The 17,637-nt window shown below is 40.1% G+C and overlaps 1 protein-coding gene across 10 annotated transcripts in view; it reads right to left on the minus strand.

Annotated features, from left to right (window-relative positions):
- SGMS1 (sphingomyelin synthase 1) overlaps positions 1-17,637 on the minus strand; it is a 281,381-nt gene that overhangs the window by 24,625 nt on the left and 239,119 nt on the right. For 9 of the 10 annotated variants that reach the window (XM_058543450.1, XM_058543443.1, XM_058543444.1 and 6 more), the window contains one exon: positions 12,354-13,206. In XM_058543450.1, coding sequence (XP_058399433.1) covers positions 12,354-12,994 — 641 coding nt within the window. In that variant the 5' untranslated portion in view covers positions 12,995-13,206. Of the gene's footprint in view, positions 1-12,353; positions 13,207-16,948; positions 17,042-17,637 lie in introns of all 10 variants that reach the window. The other variant, XM_058543448.1, reaches the window with a different exon arrangement.

Raw genomic sequence — 17,637 nt, forward strand, 5'->3', positions numbered from 1 at the left:
AATACTATCTTAAAATCACTTTGCTGGATTGTTTTATGGTACACAAAAGACACCCCCCCCCCAATAACTATTTCCATATCTCAAACTTGAGTCACATTTGAGTAGCAGCGAAAGGATTTCATTATTATCTGAGAATGAGGTGTGTGAAAAAATGATCAAAGATGAGAAAAAATAAATCCTTTTACAAAAAATATTTTAAAAGTAACAAACATTGAAGATTCAGTCACATTTACTATTTGATTTGAAGTGAAAAAGGCAAATGACTTTATCCATGTGAATTTGTCAACGTTAACAAGCTGACAAGCTGGAAGTGGCTGTTTATAAGAATCTTCTGATCTTTGGCATTTACTTAATCTTTTTGAAATTAAGCTTAGATTATCTTCAGTGTGTAATGTTAAACAAGGACCTCCTACCTTAAACTTTAAAAAGCAGGATATAAAAGTGTTTCAAAGAATTATATGCACTTAAAGTATTTATTTCCTTAATCAAAGAATTTCACACATTAGAATTATTACTTACTTAAAGGTTTAAAAGTTCAAGATGTGCTTTTTAAAAAAGGTTTAAAATGGTTAAAAATGTAACAACCACCAAAAAGCCACAGAAGAAATGCTAATGAGATATTACTAGAGATGAAGTGAACACCAAGAATAAGATGCAAGTTATAATTCTCAAAAGCACAGTGGTGTTCTCATCTGGGATATCTCTCTCCTTTCATGGTGGAAAGAAGCCTGTTTCCCAGCTGCTCACCCTTTGCCATGCCTATCACCTCACAGACACTTGTATCTGGTCATGGTTATCTATTCTTCTCCCAAGTATTTGAGTAATTGGCTAATTACTACTTTTTCTGAGAGAAAAGAAAAACATACTTGTTAAATTTGGTTATTAGAAAATATGAATAAAGTGTTAATATTTTATATATAATTATTAAGACTGGCTACAATAGTGTCCTATATCCAGTAGAGTTGACTTTATTAAACTCTTTAATACCCCTATTTAAAAAGGAAAAAGAACCTATCAAAATTAGGCTTAAAATAGCAGCACTACATTGTTTTTGATATTTGGTACAATGGTCTAAAATTCTAAAGGAAAAATGGTGAAAGAAAGTAATATACTAGAAATTAAAATTAAAACACTGGAAAATTCTTTTGTTATCTCTTTCAACTAATCTATTGCCAGAAGACATACACAATTCATTCAGTGCTCAGAACTGGCCTGCAAGCTCTTTATGGAAGCTATTGGCTTTTAGAAACAAACAGGTCCCGAAACATAGCAGCAGAACCAAGCAAAAATCCAAAACTCAGAGGTAATAAACAGTGGGAGAGCACACCTGACGGTAACACAGAATCAGGGAGGCCCACATCTCTGGAGCAATCGTTGAGGCCAGTGATGATAGCTTTGCCAGCAAATCTCTTTCCCTGGCCTCTCCCATTATGCTGTCTGCTATAATCCTAGCCATTCATCTCAAATACCACCTCTAGGTGAAGCCTTCCAGATGTCCCCCACTGGACAGACTCACTTCATCCTCCAAATCAGTTCAGAACTTTGTTTCTATTTTATGGTATTTTTAATAGTGAGATTGGCAACATCATTACCAACAAAAGGTCTCATACCAACAAAGGGTCTCATCCCTTCTATGACAGGAAGCTCTTAAACAAAGATATGCCTTACTCATCTTTTAGTCCCAGTGGACTTATGACGGTTCCTATAACACTGGCAACACCATTCAGTTCTATGCTCTAGAGCTTCACTTCTTACTCCCTCTGATAGTCCTTTCCTGCTTCTTTCCACAAATGTTTGTCCTTTAAAGCCTTTCATATATCTGCCAGAATTAACCTACCCTGATGTTCACCAATCCTTCACTTTGCATCCTTTCTGCACTTACATTTTAATTTACAACCCTTGCTCCATTCATCCAAGTAGGGCTGTAAACCCATGGAGATTGGGAACTGTGAGTTCTGCTGCCTTTTTCCCTTCCCTCCCGTCTCCTCATTGCCACGTATGGGATTTCTACCCATCACAGGAGTCTCAACTGCTCCAAGACAGTGGAACATGAAAACCAAGGGCTTAATTCAGTACTTTAGGGAAGAAAATTCCACAGAAAGGTTAGTAAAACAAATGAAACGGAAAGAATGAATGCTGTAGAACAAATAGAAAAGTAAAAATCTACACTCTCATGGGAGATTTATAACTCACTTAATGTATTGTGGGTACCCACACAAGGCGGATGGCACGGTTTGTGAATTAGGAGAATGAGACATACCCATGCACCCAGCCCAGAACTGTGTCTGTACATGCACAGTGCCTTTTTCCCTTTTTAAAATCCAACTCAAAGAGATTTTACATCTTTAGTATTAATTATGTTAACCACATTCCTGTTTAGCATATATTATTATCCCATTTTACAGAAGAAAAAACTAAAATATAAAGAATTTAAGTAGTAGCCTGGGGCCACAGAGTCAGTCAACAAGAGAGCCACAACAAAACCCTGGTCTCCAAGCTTTCAAGTAGCTGCTCTTTTCACTAATAAAACTGTCAAGTTAAAAGGGGGTGGGGGGAGAGGTGGGAGCAGTGGCTCAGATTTTTTTTCCTAGCCCCATGTAAAGATCTGCAATATAATGCAACAGTTGATTAAGTTCAGGAAATGAACCGTACTGGTTTAGGGAATTTGCAAAGAACAGATTGCATTATAAAACTGTCATTGCTCAACCCACCTTTTAAAAAAATATTATTTCCTGGGTTAAATATAGATTGTAACATAAAGTAAAAAAAAAACATTACTCTATAAGATACGAACGACAACATCAATATGATCCACTTGAAACACTTATGAAGAGTTAAAAATCAAGTATTCTCCAGAAACTGCTACATACATATGTACAAAACAAAAAGAGTTACATTTCTTGTTGGTACTTTAGGCTATTAACAAAAATATATGTATATATGTGTGTATATATATACACACGTGTGTATAAACATGTATGTGTATATATATACAAGTATGCATATGTATATACATAATGCAAATACACATAGGTATACCCAGATCTTTCCTCATTCCTTCTCTCCATCAAAACTTACCCACCTTAAATCACATTCTTAGGGGCTTGTTCAGCCACAGCTGGTGGAACTTAATGATTAGTTTTGCTCTTAGGCTAATGGATTACCCTTAAAAGTAACACACTCTCATTTTAACAGGGGGTTTCTAAAAACATAATAAGCACATACATCACCAGCAGCAGCTAACATTTATGGAATTTTAGGCACAATAATTAGCACAGTGCAACACTCAACAAATAGCTGCTGCTATTACTATTTATTTATTCATATAACAAATACATATGTGCTAGGCATTATTCTGGGCACGAGGAATGAAGTGGTGAACAGAAGACACAAAAAGCCTGCCTTGTGGTGCTTATATTCTAGTGGAGGAGGCAGACAATAAACAAGATAAATAAGTACAATACAGAGGATGTGAGATAAGTGCTCAAGGATAAAATTAAGCAAGAGTGTCATTGGTGGAAGGGAAGTTTACTTTGGAGCTAAGTTGTACCCCTGTGTATGAGGGGGTTAACCACGAGGATATCTGTGGGAGAAGATTCCAAACAGAGGCTAGTGTGTGTGGGTGTCTGCTGACCAGCAAGGGGGTCAGAGAGCAGAGCGCCTGAGGGCATGCGGTCTGAGTGGAAACAGCGCTGGGTCTGGTAGGACCTCCTTGGTCACCATGAAGACTATAGCCCTAAAGGTGTATGAGGTGAGAGAAGAGTGACATACACCAACTTAGTCTTTTATTTTTGGTGAGGAAGATTGGCCCTGAGCTAACATCTGTTGCCAATCTTCCACTTTTTGCTTGAGGAAGAATGTCCCTGAGTTAACATCTGTGCCCATCTTCCTCTACTTTGTGTGTGGGTCGCCGCCACAGCATGGCTTGATGAGTGGTGTCGGTCTGCACCTGGGATCTGAACCCATGAACCCTGGGCCACCAAAGTGGAGTGTGTGAACTTAACCACTATGCCACTGGGCCAGCCCCTCCAACTCACTCCTACAGTGACACATTCTGTCAAGTTGACAAGCGACGTAAGTGAGACAAGAATGGAAACAGAGAGACCAGTAGGAGGCTCCTGCAACAACCCAGGTAAGAGATGGTGGTGGTTAGACCTAGGGCAGCAAGAGACGTGGCGAGAAGTGGTGGGATTAACAGATGGACTAGATATGGGGTGGAAGTGAATATCAAGAACAAACCCAAGATGTCTGACATGAGAACCAGGAAGGACAGAGATGCCACTTACTAAGATGGGATGGGACTGGGGCAGGCTTGGGAACCAGGATGCCAAGGACTCAGTTTAGTGCTTTATGCATATCATCTCACTCAAGCTCCACAATAATGTTGGGATAGATATTATTTTATAATTCCCATTTTGTAGGTGAGGAAACAACACTACTACAGTAGTTAAGTAACTTAATCAAATTCACTCAGTAGGTGGTTGTAGGGATAGGATGATCTTAAACTAGCAAGATTTTACAGTACATACAACTGAATACTAAACTGCCACTGTCACGATACCAACAGGCTGGTGGGAGACAGATGTGGTGACTTCTAAATCAGGTCATGAATAATTAGACAGACATTCATGATAGCTTTTTAAGGGCAGAGGGAACTCTTTCCCCTGGGAAAGGGGTTCCCCAGGAACCCCTGGGCAGGCTATAAAACAGAAGGCAAATATGATACCATTTAAAAATACACAAGTCTATAGAGATTATGCATATATGAGCACACACAGAAAAATATCAAAAAGGGTATGAACCCAAATAGCATTATTTATCTCTGGTAACATAAGTAACTTTTGTTCTCTTTTTGTTTATCTTTGTCTTCTAATCTGCCTGAAAGTAAGATACATTACTTAGTTTTCTTTAGCTTTATAAATAAAAATTAACTCATGAAACTGTAATTTATTGCATCTATGTATTTTTTTTACTCTCTCCCCCTTATGTTTATGGTAACTTAAAAGTCAAACTGCCGGAATTATTGAATTTAGGAAGCTATACAAGGTGAATCTAGATTCCCTACAATTCCGAGGGCTTAGGCTAGTATTTAGATCTTGAGACATAACTGGTAAAAATTAGAAAAGGTGAAAGCAGGTAAGACCACCATGTAACTAACGTGAGAATGAGAAGTGGATACAGCCTGGGAGAGAATCCATCATCTAGCCCCTAGAGTGACTATTCTTCCCCACTGCAAAAAAATGCCCCTAGTAAAAAGAAGTGAAGCAGAGGAGGTCCAAATTGTATGAGAATGAGACAGAGAAGGTCCCTAGGAAAGGAAAGAAAACAGCATCTCAGCCCAGGCTCTACAACCAGATGGACAGTGGGTCAGAATCAAAAGGAGAGGAGAAAACTTGCTAGAAACAGAAAGAAAAAGAATAAGGTTGGGCACTCCTGGTCAGTGGTCTTCAGTGGAAAATCATGACTGAAGTTGATGGCAAAGGGGATTTCTCAGACTGGTGGTGAGCAGGGCCCATGTCACACCTAGGAGATCAGCAGGGCAATCAGCTAGGGCAGAGCTAAGTACATTTTCCACAAACTACGGTGAAACAGCAAGATGTGACAGCTATGAGGGTTGGCAAATGAGCATGTGTCCCAGATGGTATATGACATATATACCTTTTCATCAAACACTGAACTGATCTGTTTTCATTCTGTCTGTCCTATGCACATAGAATCTACGCCACTATTTCTGCTAAGACAATATATTTCCAGAGGACAGGTGCCTGTTATACCAGGACATTTCTAGACTGGATTTATACCAGAGCCTTCAATCCCCAAAATATACTGGGTGGGACTGTGGGCAAGTCAATGGACTCTCTCAGTTATTTTCACTGAGAAAGGAGAAAACACTACTTATTTTCAGGGTTCACTGGATCAAATGACACAATGTATGTAAAAATTCTTCTTACTCAAATGTTAGCTGGTTTGGAATCTGCCACTTGAACACGGTGATAACGATTTTTGACAACACAGATGAAAAGGAACAGAAGAGAACCAACTTTGAGTAAACACATAATAGATGCAGCTACACGGAGAGGGAGAAGAAAGATGGGGAAGAAACGATCCCTGAGCTCTTATCTTGCTTTACGGCTGGAGAGGAATATGACAGCTTATCAGCCAATTAAATAATGGGCTAGTTGCCCCAAAAAGCTGCAATAACATGAGGGAATTTTTGTCCTTATGAATTTTATACTTGGATAGAGTCTGGACAACATACTCTTTCAAAAACTGAGATGTCACTGTGAGAATATAAACCTTACGCAGCTTTGTTTTGCTTGCTGCTGTATCCCTACACACAGTCTTCAATATTTCTTGATAAGAACTAAATGTAAAGATGCCCTGAAGTTCCATTAGAGACTAGGCTTGAGGTCCACAGTATAAGGTCAAATTATAATAAAGTGAAACGGCCTTAAAAAAAGGATCTTCTGGAACTTGGAAGATAAATTCTATTGAAGAGGAAGCTGGAGAGACCTGCTTCACATCAAATGCTTTTATATCAAGAGATTTTAAGAACTTTACTTAATCACAACCATCAAAGACTTAAAAACCATTGAAAACATGTTGACAATAACTGTGGTCATAAACTACCTTGGGAATTAGAAGAGGAAAGAGATAAGTACTCTGATCCAATCAACATAATGTGAAAAGAAACACTCATGGAATCAAAATAGGATAAAATGAAAGATAAATGTTAGTGGAGAGTCTACTCCATTGAATAAAACACAAACCAAAAAAAAATCAAATTAGCATCTGACAGCAGCAGTTGCCAATCAGCACAGGATCATGTTCTTGGAAATTAGATTCCATTCATGGAAGAGAGTAAATGCTGTAGATAAACTTTCTTATGTTGGCAGATGCCCACCTAACAAGTAAGGCCCCCGAAGCCAGAGCATTTATCAAAGGTTAAAATACAAAGTAAGTCTTTTCCGACGTGGACTCTGAACATAAAATACATACTGCTGCCAAACATGTAAAAATCCATCCCAGCACTCTGAGTGTAATCCCAGAAAAGCCACACTGGAAAATTCTATCTGTTCCTTCCTGTAGATCAACAAAGCCCCTAGAGACAATTCTGATTACAGATGTCACGGCAGGTCTTAAGCAGGATCTGCAAACACCATTTCCCTTCTCTAGTTCCTTCCCTTTTGGCATGGAATAAATTTTCAAAGAACCTACTCAGTGACCGTTCCATCAGTCCCTCCATAACTCTATGCAGCTGTTTATGACAGAATGTTCTACCCCATGCACAAAAATGCCTCGACCACTAAGCTCTTTCAACTCTACCCCACGCCCCAACTATCCAATGCTCCTTTTTTCCCCTCAAATATTTCCCTTCACCACCAATGGATCAATATACCCTGCAGTATTTAATTCATCCTTACATAGTCCACCCCCTCAACTAACTTGTACCACTCCTTTTAGGCAAGTGTCTGATCCAAAAGAAGCCATGGTAGAAAATATATATCAGGACATACACATGATCTGATTTTGCTCTGAAATATATTTAAACAAAGTTGTGAGAGTTCCCAAATTAGTGAATTCCATCTCCCCATTAAATTCCTATAAAATTCAGGGATTCACAGAGAGACCCAAAAACCTTGCATGAGAAATATAATGAAACAGAAGCCAGCCCTGTGGCTATAAAAGTAAGCAGCTCTGAGTGTAGCAGAAGCCATGGCTTCTAGAAAGAGTTTATTCCTTCCCATCACTCCAGCACACAATTAATTCACTGGCCAAACGTGAACTGAGTCTAAGCTGCGATCATCTCCCACCTGGACTACTGTAACGGCATCCTATCCAGTCCCCGCTTCCACTCTTGCTTCCTCTCTCTAGACCGCAGCCAGAGCGGTTCTTAAAATACAGATCTGTACAGATCTGTTCATATCATTCTCCTCTAATGACTTACCACTACACTTGGAACAAAATCCAAACTGTTTACCCATGGCCCACAATTCAGTGCCCTACCTGATCCGCTGTCCACACCTTGCTGACCTCCTGCATCACCACTTTCTCCCAGCTCGCTTGGCCACACAGCCCCTTGGCTTTTCCTCATGTAAGCCTCAGGGACTCCTCACTTGCTGTGTCTCCTGTGTGGACTGTTCTTGCCCCAAACACCTGCATGGTACTCCCCCTCAGTTGATTCAGGTGTCTGCTCAACTGTCACCTCATAAGAGGTCTCTTCCAATCACCCTATCTAAAATACCACCTCTTGCCCACTATCCCCAACACTTTCTAACCCTTTAGATGTTCTGCTTTATTCTTCTCCAGTTCCCTTATCACTACTTGGTATTATATATTCATTTGTTTACTGCCTGCTTTAGCCTGGCCAGAAAATAAGCTCCATGAGAGCATCAGGGTCCTCTGCTCACTGCAGCACCCCAGGGTCTACAATTGGGCCTGGCACATGGAAGGTCGCTCAGTAAATACAAGTTGAATGAATAAATGAATTTTAAGTGAGCACTTTCTATGTGCCAGACTCTGTACCCAGCAGTGGGATATAAAGACGAATGATGAATAGGATCCAGTCTTTTTCCCTTGAGGAACTTAAAATCTAGCAGTGAAGGAGACACATACACAAGGAATGGAATGGACTGTGACATAAACTTGAAGTGTTCGAGGGAAGCTGTGGAGTGGAGAAGCTAGAGATGAAGTAGGACAGATCGGGGCCTGATTATGAAGAACCCTGAGCTTCATGTTAAGGAATTAGGCCTCTATCTGAGCCCCCACTAAGGTGCATCGGAGCACATCACTAAGTAGGAATGGAAAGAGGCAATGAATCTGAAATTAGAATTGACAGAACTTAGTGACTATGTATATAAAAGGAACTGAGGAGTTCTAGGTTTCTAGGAAATTCCACCACCCTCATAAGAGGAAGAAGAAGTTGGAAGGGAAAGATGACAAGTCTGGTTTTAGACAAGTTGAGTTTGAGGTACCTATGATCACCATACTAAGCCATAATGATTTCTCTGGTGGCTAGAAAACCCTTGACTTGGAAGTTCTACGATCCTGCTCCTTGGCCTCTTCTTTGCCAAGTGATTACAAGGTCCTAATAGAGCTGAGCCACACGTATCACACACAGGGGCCACTGTGTTAGCCATGATTTAGCCATGCATAAGAAGTCTTACCAAATCTGTAAGTTTAACATATTCTTGATCATGCTTTCTAAAAACAAGGGATATTTCTTTTGGAGTGAAGTCTGACACAAATGCAGAGATTTCCCAGGAATTTTTCCTAGTCAGTGGCCTGAAAGTCCAATTCTAAATGAGGAGACATTATTTACAATTCTAAAAATCAAAAAGTTCTCCAGGACAGGCATTATTGTTGCTTTCCACTTTGCAATGTCACGGAAATCCCATGTGGATATTTGTATATATAAACATATACACACACAGACATGAGAGGGAGATGGTAAGAAAGAAAGGAGGCCAAAAAAAAAATTTAAGTACATAAAACAAAACATCTGTTTAATAGTAAAGGACAATTGTATATCACATAAAGATAGAACCAAATGTCACAGTGTCACAAATTCAGCATCAAGGTTTTCTAGCACTTCAAACAACTGGATGAAGATGGGGCACATTGCCCAAATTTCAGTGATCTCATTTCTCAGTGTTTCTACAGTTTCTCAAAAAGTACAAGAAATAGAAGCAAGAAGCAAGAGACTAATTTTTAAAGGGCTCCAAGACTCTTAAAATCAAAGTAAAATGCTCTTTTGGGATTACCCACCAACCAGGCTTCACTCTGAGGAGTTGTGTAAAATACGCCTCCTAAGTGGCAAACCTCCTGGTGGAGCTTGGGGAGAGGGGTCAAGACTTAGCAGAATCAAGCACAAAAAGAGAGAGAGGTTAACTCTGTTAAAAAAATATTTCAGACCCAGAAAGGTTCATTTCCTCAACATGCTGGATAAATAAAACTGCTATACTGCAACAGCAATTAACTAGCAACAAGGGGTCTCTCTGACACTAAGAACATTTTCATCTTCTTTATGAGAGTAGAGAAAGGTAGTCCATCAATAACACTGCTTGGTGTGTCAACCTGCATCTTTCTTCCTACCTCTTACTTGTCTGCTGTGCCACATACACTGAGGAGAGGCCTCAAGGAGGGAGACGGGAAACCAGGAACGTGCCCCAGTAGAAGGACAGGGGTGGGGATGCTTAGGATAATCACGACAACAGTTGACTTCCATTTCCCATGTTCCTATCCTGCCAACATGGAAACCAGAGAGAAGACTTTAAAGAATCCCTAGTTGGACGTATTCTGGATTAAAAAAATGCTCTGCAGCTAATAATAGTCAAACGTAACTGGCCCATTCAATCATGTTAGAATCAAACAAAACATAGTTGCGTAGAACAATAGAAATCATCTAGACTGAGAGGCCCTTATTTTATCTGTGAGAAAAACCAGGCTCCTGAGATTCACAGATTTACCCATACCACCCAGTATGTTTGGGCATGGCTGAGGCTGAACCCAGGCTGCCTGCATCCCAGCCTGGGGTTAATTTTGCCCAAGGCATGAATCCACTGATTTACTGCTGTTGAACAATTTAAATGTACAAGTGACTACAGTATTGGCAATAAGTACCAGTAAAACACAAAATTAGAAAGCTTAAAGCGAAACAGATTTGAGGAAAAGTCCGTGCTGAGAGAAATATAAATAACAATAAAGAAGTTGGCCCTATGGTTAGGTGACTTCCTTAGAACAAGAATAAAATTATTTAAAAGTCACAGTTTTGTGAAAGATTTGAACTCACGTGTGGTATGACTTACACAAAGTTATATTCTGGGACAGTAAACGATTTGCTTATTTGCTTGCATGTAAGACTTTTGATGAAAAAAACACAAAAACTCACATAAACAAAACAACAAACATCAGGAAAAACCCAGGAAACATAATTTAGTTGACCTTGCCTTTGTGAACGGAAAGCCCAGGCATTTTTTTTTTTCTAATGGGCTTTTAGGAAAAAACGTTTAGAAGTCAAAAGTTTAAAGGTCAAAAGCACAACTGAACTTTGGCAGTTGAATGAATAAATTGTGAGCATCTCATATGTCTAAAGCCTATTTGTATCTATTTAGCCTCTTAAAACTAAAGCAAACAAAAAAAGGCCTTCCACCAAATCAAATGAAGCCTAGACCATCATTTCTACTTCAGATTTACCTTAAACTCTAGGACTGCCAAACCAGCCCCCAAATAAACAATGGCCACTTAAACAACTTCCTTTACACAAGTTAAAATAGTCCTTTCCTGACAAAGAGGCAGGAACTGCTTTTTTTCCATCTGCAGATATATAATTCAACACGTGAAAAAACACAGTCCTTATGGACACACCGGGAAAAAACTCATCAATTCTGTCACATCAAGTTCAGCATCAACACTGTCTGCATTTTGTTTTCTGGATTTAAGACTATTTCCTTAATGTTCAACCATGCTGTGGGTTGTGAAACAGAGTTCACAGGAGAGAAACTCAGATCCTTAACAAACCCATTTCCAACTTCCGTGCACGGAAGCCATAAAGATGTTCTGCTAATGGGAAAATCAGACCCAATGAGGAGGGCAACGTAGGTGTTTAGTTTGCTACAGGCAACCCAAGCAAACAGGCTGTCTGAGGGGGTCTGTGTTGAGTTTAGAGCTTGGGACATGAAAGCCACTTTGGATCCACTTGGAATTAAAAGGAGGTGCCTATTTAAAATACCAAGATACTTGAATGGAATAGCCACCTATCGCATTAGGTGCCACACATTCTAGAAGGTGGAAAGCCATGCAAGTTCATCTGTATTCCACCTACTTAAACAAAATCATTCCCTGAGGGTATCATTTTCCCAACAGCCCAAGCCACTCTGGAAGAGCTGTTCTGAATTCTATATGTGAAACCTCTTTAAATACATATTGCTAAGATTCCAGGTGTCTGACGCTGTGTGGGAAAAGCTATACAGCCACTCACAGTGTTCAAGCCACTGTCAACAATTTATTTCATGGGTTAATAACACCAAGACTGGGTAGTCTATCTGTGGTTCAATAGTCTGGACTCTCTGAAGGTGCCTGAGGGTTTTCTTTCCTATGAAGTGACAATAGAAGAACATCATCTCCAACAATCCTATTCATCACTCCGTATGAATCTTGTACAAAACAGGCAATAAACATGACATTTTCTTAAAGCCGCCAGACCTTTAGTTGGGTATGTGGTTTAAAAAAAAAAAGGAAATACTATACTTTGATTCTATTGCTTGATAAATTTCATTTCCAAATAATGAATATTAGACATCTGCAGAGCAAACCCCCTAATCATTGAACCTGAGAGCTTTTGCTTTACTTACTTGTATTTTAAGAGCAGCCACTGAATTAACCAGAGTCCTACAAGGATCATGCCGTTAATTTCACAAATAGAAAAGGCCCACTGCACCCGGTTAAAATGGTCAAAAAACGTGTCCGGTAGTGGAGGCTGCACCTCCTTAGGAGGTACTCGTTCATGGACGACCGAGATCATCACTGTGGTGAGAACAAAACAAGAAAGTGCATAAAGAAAGGCCAGAAAAGTCTTGCCCCACTCCATGGGGTACTGGGAGCGCTCTGGTTCTGGCATGGGGATCTTGATCATCTCCTTCCTAAACCCATTTGGCATCCCGTTGGGTTTGACCTTGATGCTGAAGCTGCCGTCGGGGAAGAGGACGTCTGTGCCAATGCTGAGGTGCCCGTTGGCGTGGCCATTCTTGTGTGCTTCCATGTGGTGCTCCATTTTCAGGGTCTCTATCATGTCCAACAGCCGCTGACCATTGTCGGATGAGACTCGGCACAAGGGGGGTTTTGTGAAATCCTCTTGGGTTAGGTTGATCAAGTCCCGGCCTGCGAAATGTTCCAGAGGCTCACAGTATTCTGGCATAGCATTCTCCAGCAGCCAGTCTGCCACCTTCTTGGGTGACCAATAAACCACTTCCTTCATTGTACTGGCAGCCAACATGCAGTCCCCAGATTGTTTCTGGCAGGTCAGCAGTCACCGTTCCTACAGAGCAGGACGCTGTCCCATCGCAACGTGTTCATCCTGTCGGGCCTCATGACATACACTTGTGTGCCAAGGTGGTCAGGGCAGTTTTTAAACACCTCATGTAGCTGTCCAGGATTCTTGAGTGCCTGAGCGTCCATTCACCTCATTTTTGAACAAGATTTTTCCTTCTGTGGAGGAAAGAAAAAAAGTCAAGATAACTGGGACTTCAATCTCCCCAAAACGTAAAAACTTAACATACATAAGGAAAATGGAAAACTAGTTATTGGTAAAGCACATAGTTTTTAAACATATATTAACAGTTTAAGGGATCACTAATTCTCTGGTTAGTTTTCCCTGAAAGAGCATTAAATTGGACCTGAGCGAGGACAAAGTCAAAGGGGAAATGTTTTACAGCCTCTCCAATGATGTATTTTCCAAGAAATAATTCAACAGTGCTCTGGGCACTGTTCAGTACAGATCAGTGATTCACTCTGCACTTACATGCTTCCTGAGATAATATGAAAGAATATGGCAAGTTTGCTTAAGCTACCATTCTATCTGGTGAAGAAATGTTTTAAGATGTACATAACACATAGCAACTTAACAGATATCATAGAAATGTTGAGCTTCAAGATCATCTGGTCCAAGAATTCTATACTCATTCACAAAAAAATCAATGAATCCTTTTTCCCAAATGTGCTTGGACCCCAAATCTACAAAAGAGTTACAAATGCAGCTGCTTGGGTTGAAACACAGGTGGAGTGAAGGGCCAGGGTCCTCCCTGCTCTGCTGACCTTTCTACTCCCAGCCCCTTGACGGTTTCGTGGAAATCAATCCCACAGTTTCAAAACCAATGATCTGATCCAACTTCCTCATTTATAAATGAGGAAACTGAGTTCCAGAAAGGTGAAGGAACTTGCCCATGGTCAAGTGGTAGCTTGCATAGAAGAGTTACAAGTTAAGTTTCTGAGTCCTAGTTCAGTGTATTTATCTATTAAAATACTTAACCAGCTATGTGGTAATAACCAAAATACACATCTGCAGGAGAGATTCAAAATTTTGTAAATTTATATACGTACAAACATATGTATAAATAACATATCTCTATATATTTAACCACAACTATGGTTAAGGAACATAACATTGCATAAAACAATTGAAAAGAAGTACATCACATATTAATGAACTTACATGAGATGATGGGCCTGGGGGCATTTTCTACTTTTCTCTCACCTACTTTTCTTTAATAAGCATATATTACTTTTATAAAAATCATTTAAGATTAAAAAACAAGAAAAGTTCAAAATAAAAGAACTAGCTCTATAACAAAGCATCATGGTTAATGAAACATAGTTTTTGGCAGAAGACAGATCATAGTCTGACTCTCAGCACCTCTCATGCATAACCCATTAGGTGAGCGACAGCTTATTCACCTGTAAAATGGGTATAATCAAATATCTCCTTCACAGGGTTGTTTTCAGTATTTAAAAAAACAAATGTGAATGTTGATGATACATAACCTAGCACTAAACGGGGTCTGTTGGCACCTACATCCTTTTTTTCCTTTCTCAAATTTCCCATCATATCCAGTCGCTACTATCCACTACATCTCATGTAGAAAACACTCTGTCCAACAGTGGGCTAACTTTTTTTTTCTCAAATGAATGTTGTGTTAACTGCAAAAACACTTGCACAGATCTGTAGGTTTAAGAGCTGGAAATTACTGGTGGCAGTGTTTCCCTCAGTATACTTTGTGGAATAATAATCTGATAAAATGCTCCAAGCTTAAAAAAGATGTATATCCAAATAAGCCTAGGAACTGCATGCTATAATCTCTCCTAGGCACAGCAGTACACATTAGCATGTTAAAAGCTCCAGGAAATCCTCCAGTAAAGAAACTGTTTACCAGGATTTCTCAAATTGACTTCATCAAGGCTGTCCTCCTCCCTGCCCTTTTTCCTCCCCACTAACTCCTACTAACTCCCTATGGAACACATTGGGACAAACAAGACCTGAACTCACGTCTTCTGATTTCAAAGTCCAAACTCATCTCTACTGATTTCTCAAATCTGACTCTGGAATGAAGAAGGACAATCTGTCTGCTCCCAATTTCCAATCCAAATAACATTCAATCAAATTGCAATAAAGCTTAAGAAGTATTCCAGACCTTGCAAAAGAGTTGGGCATTCTCTCTTCTGAGCATCCACAGTGCTGTGCACCCTCCCTATTACACTCCTTTGTGGTTAAGTGTCAGTCTAGACTCCCCCAGGAGTCTATGAGCGACTGTGGAAGGTCTACAATCTTAAGCATCCACATATCTCACATTCCCAGGGCTCAAAAGGTACTCAATCAGTATCAGTTTAATATCTCAGGAAATGTCCCTTAGACCTAGCAACATATAGGTGGTTTAATGGCAAATAAACCTACTAAAAATGCCATTGATATTGAAAACTGCTTTAAAACAATTTGGATGGTCAAGGAGAATAAGGAGTGCATTCTCCGGAGAGAAATATGACACCAAAGTGAATCTCCGACCGCTTAAAAACCACTGCAGAGGTGCTTCAGTGGGTCACTAGTACCGCCCAGAGTGACAAGGAGACACAAACGCCAAATGGAGCCCTGGAAGAAGACTCTGCAGGCAAGGAGATCTCCTGGCATCACTCTCCAGGCCTCTCCTCAAACACTCTTCAGTAGAATTAGGATAACAATCAAGGGAATCCTCAACATCTTGAAGTGGCTACGAGAATTCTCAAAAAAAACATCTCAGTGGAATGCTCAGGCCCAAGGAAATGAACATGAGCTCTTCACGTAGGTTCTTCATTTTTCCCCCAGGTCCAACACAGGAAGGCTGCCAGGATGGAAATCCCCTCAGAACCACAAGACTAGACCAAGGCCCATGCGTTATTTCACTGCTCTCTGATGGGGGGACAGTCAGACAATCTCCTAAGATATAATAATCTTTAAAATAGAAAATAATCAAATGGTAGGAGACAATACAGGGCCATCACACACACACACACACACACACACACACACACACACACACACACACACACACACTCATTCTGGTATTGTGAGCCTCCATCCAAATGAAGGAATGCTAATCCTGCAAAGGCAAGTCCATCAAGCAGTTTCTGATAGCCAAAGGGTCTCTTACGAGACAGCAAGATAAATCAATGATTTCTATTAATCAGCTAGGACAACAAAATTGTTCACTCCTTCAGACAGTCCCTGTGCTTTCCCCCAACCTGGAATTCTCCACCTACTCCTCTTCAACAAGTCCAGGTTCTTCCCTTAGTTGTTAAGGTCCTTCTCTGCAAAGCCTTTCCTGACTACTTCACAATCCTTTCCCCATTCCTGAATTCCTACACCACTAACATCTGTGACACACAATATAATTTAATGATCTTGTGTGCCTGGTGTGGCAGAAAGAGCACCAGCTATGTGAGTCACAGAGCCTGCAGTCGAGATTGAAACTCAGCTACTTTCCTTCTTGACCAAGTCCTTTAACCTCTCCAAGCCTCAGTTTCCTCTAGAAAATATGATTAACAACTACCTTACCTACCCTCACATGGGCTGCTACTGCTGTGAGGATCCAATTGTGTAAAAGGAATGAAAGCTATTAATTCCTCCAAGAAATATGTCTTGTTCTTTTTGTAATGTCCCGCTGCCTTTCTAATACTCAATTGGGCCCATGTGACATTTCATAAATATTTACTGAAACAGCCACTTCTGCCACTTCCAAATTTCATGAGACAACAATCCTTTATTTTCAAGCAAGCTTTGAAACTTGAAAATAAAGCATACATGCTGTTTTCCTGCAGCTGATAGCTGAAATTGTGCAAAAGGGGAAAAGCTCATTTCTATGGGAGTAACTGTTGCACAGCTAGTCAGTACTTCAAAGGCCACTGCTGTAAGGTGAGGACTTACTCAGAGACTCCAGAGCCCAGCTGCAGGAGGAGAGGCAAGAAAGTGACGACCCCCTGGACTCTCACACTCAATTTAGAACATATTGCAGCGTTTCTGAAAACAGAAAGGCAAAGTGTTTTCACATCTGGACCCAGAAGACTGTACATTAGGCTGGGCTCAGAAAACAACAACTATAAAACCATCATCCAGGAAAGCCACCCTGAATCCATTCCTGGGAGAATGTTAAGAACTAAAGTATAGCTCAAATCATTAGACTTATTTCTGACAACTGGGAAGAAATAATAGAAGAGTAAAAACTGTACATGAACTCTTTATACTAAAATACCACAGAATTTGAGAGACAGAAGAGGTGCTGGAACTCTCGTTCATCTGTAATTTTTAGACATGAGTAAACTAAAATCCAGTGAGACACTGACTTGTCTAAAATCTTATCCATGGCAACAACTGGTCCTGGGGCTAGATGGAGACCCAAGATGCTTTACAGGGCTCTCCCACAGCAAACATTCAATGGCCTCACTGATTTGAGCAAGTATGAAAGATAGTCTAAAAAGTCTCCTAAAGAAATTATAGTCCTATAGGATAAAGAGCAGGAACAACAGCATATTCATTATAGATTTTAAACTCAGCAGGGTTTTCTGCTGGGCCTCAACTAAGCGAAAAATGATTCTGTTAAATACAATTTGGCTCCA

The sequence above is a fragment of the Diceros bicornis genome, chromosome 6 (assembly GCF_020826845.1).
Source record: "Diceros bicornis minor isolate mBicDic1 chromosome 6, mDicBic1.mat.cur, whole genome shotgun sequence".
Lineage (NCBI taxonomy): Eukaryota > Metazoa > Chordata > Mammalia > Perissodactyla > Rhinocerotidae > Diceros > Diceros bicornis.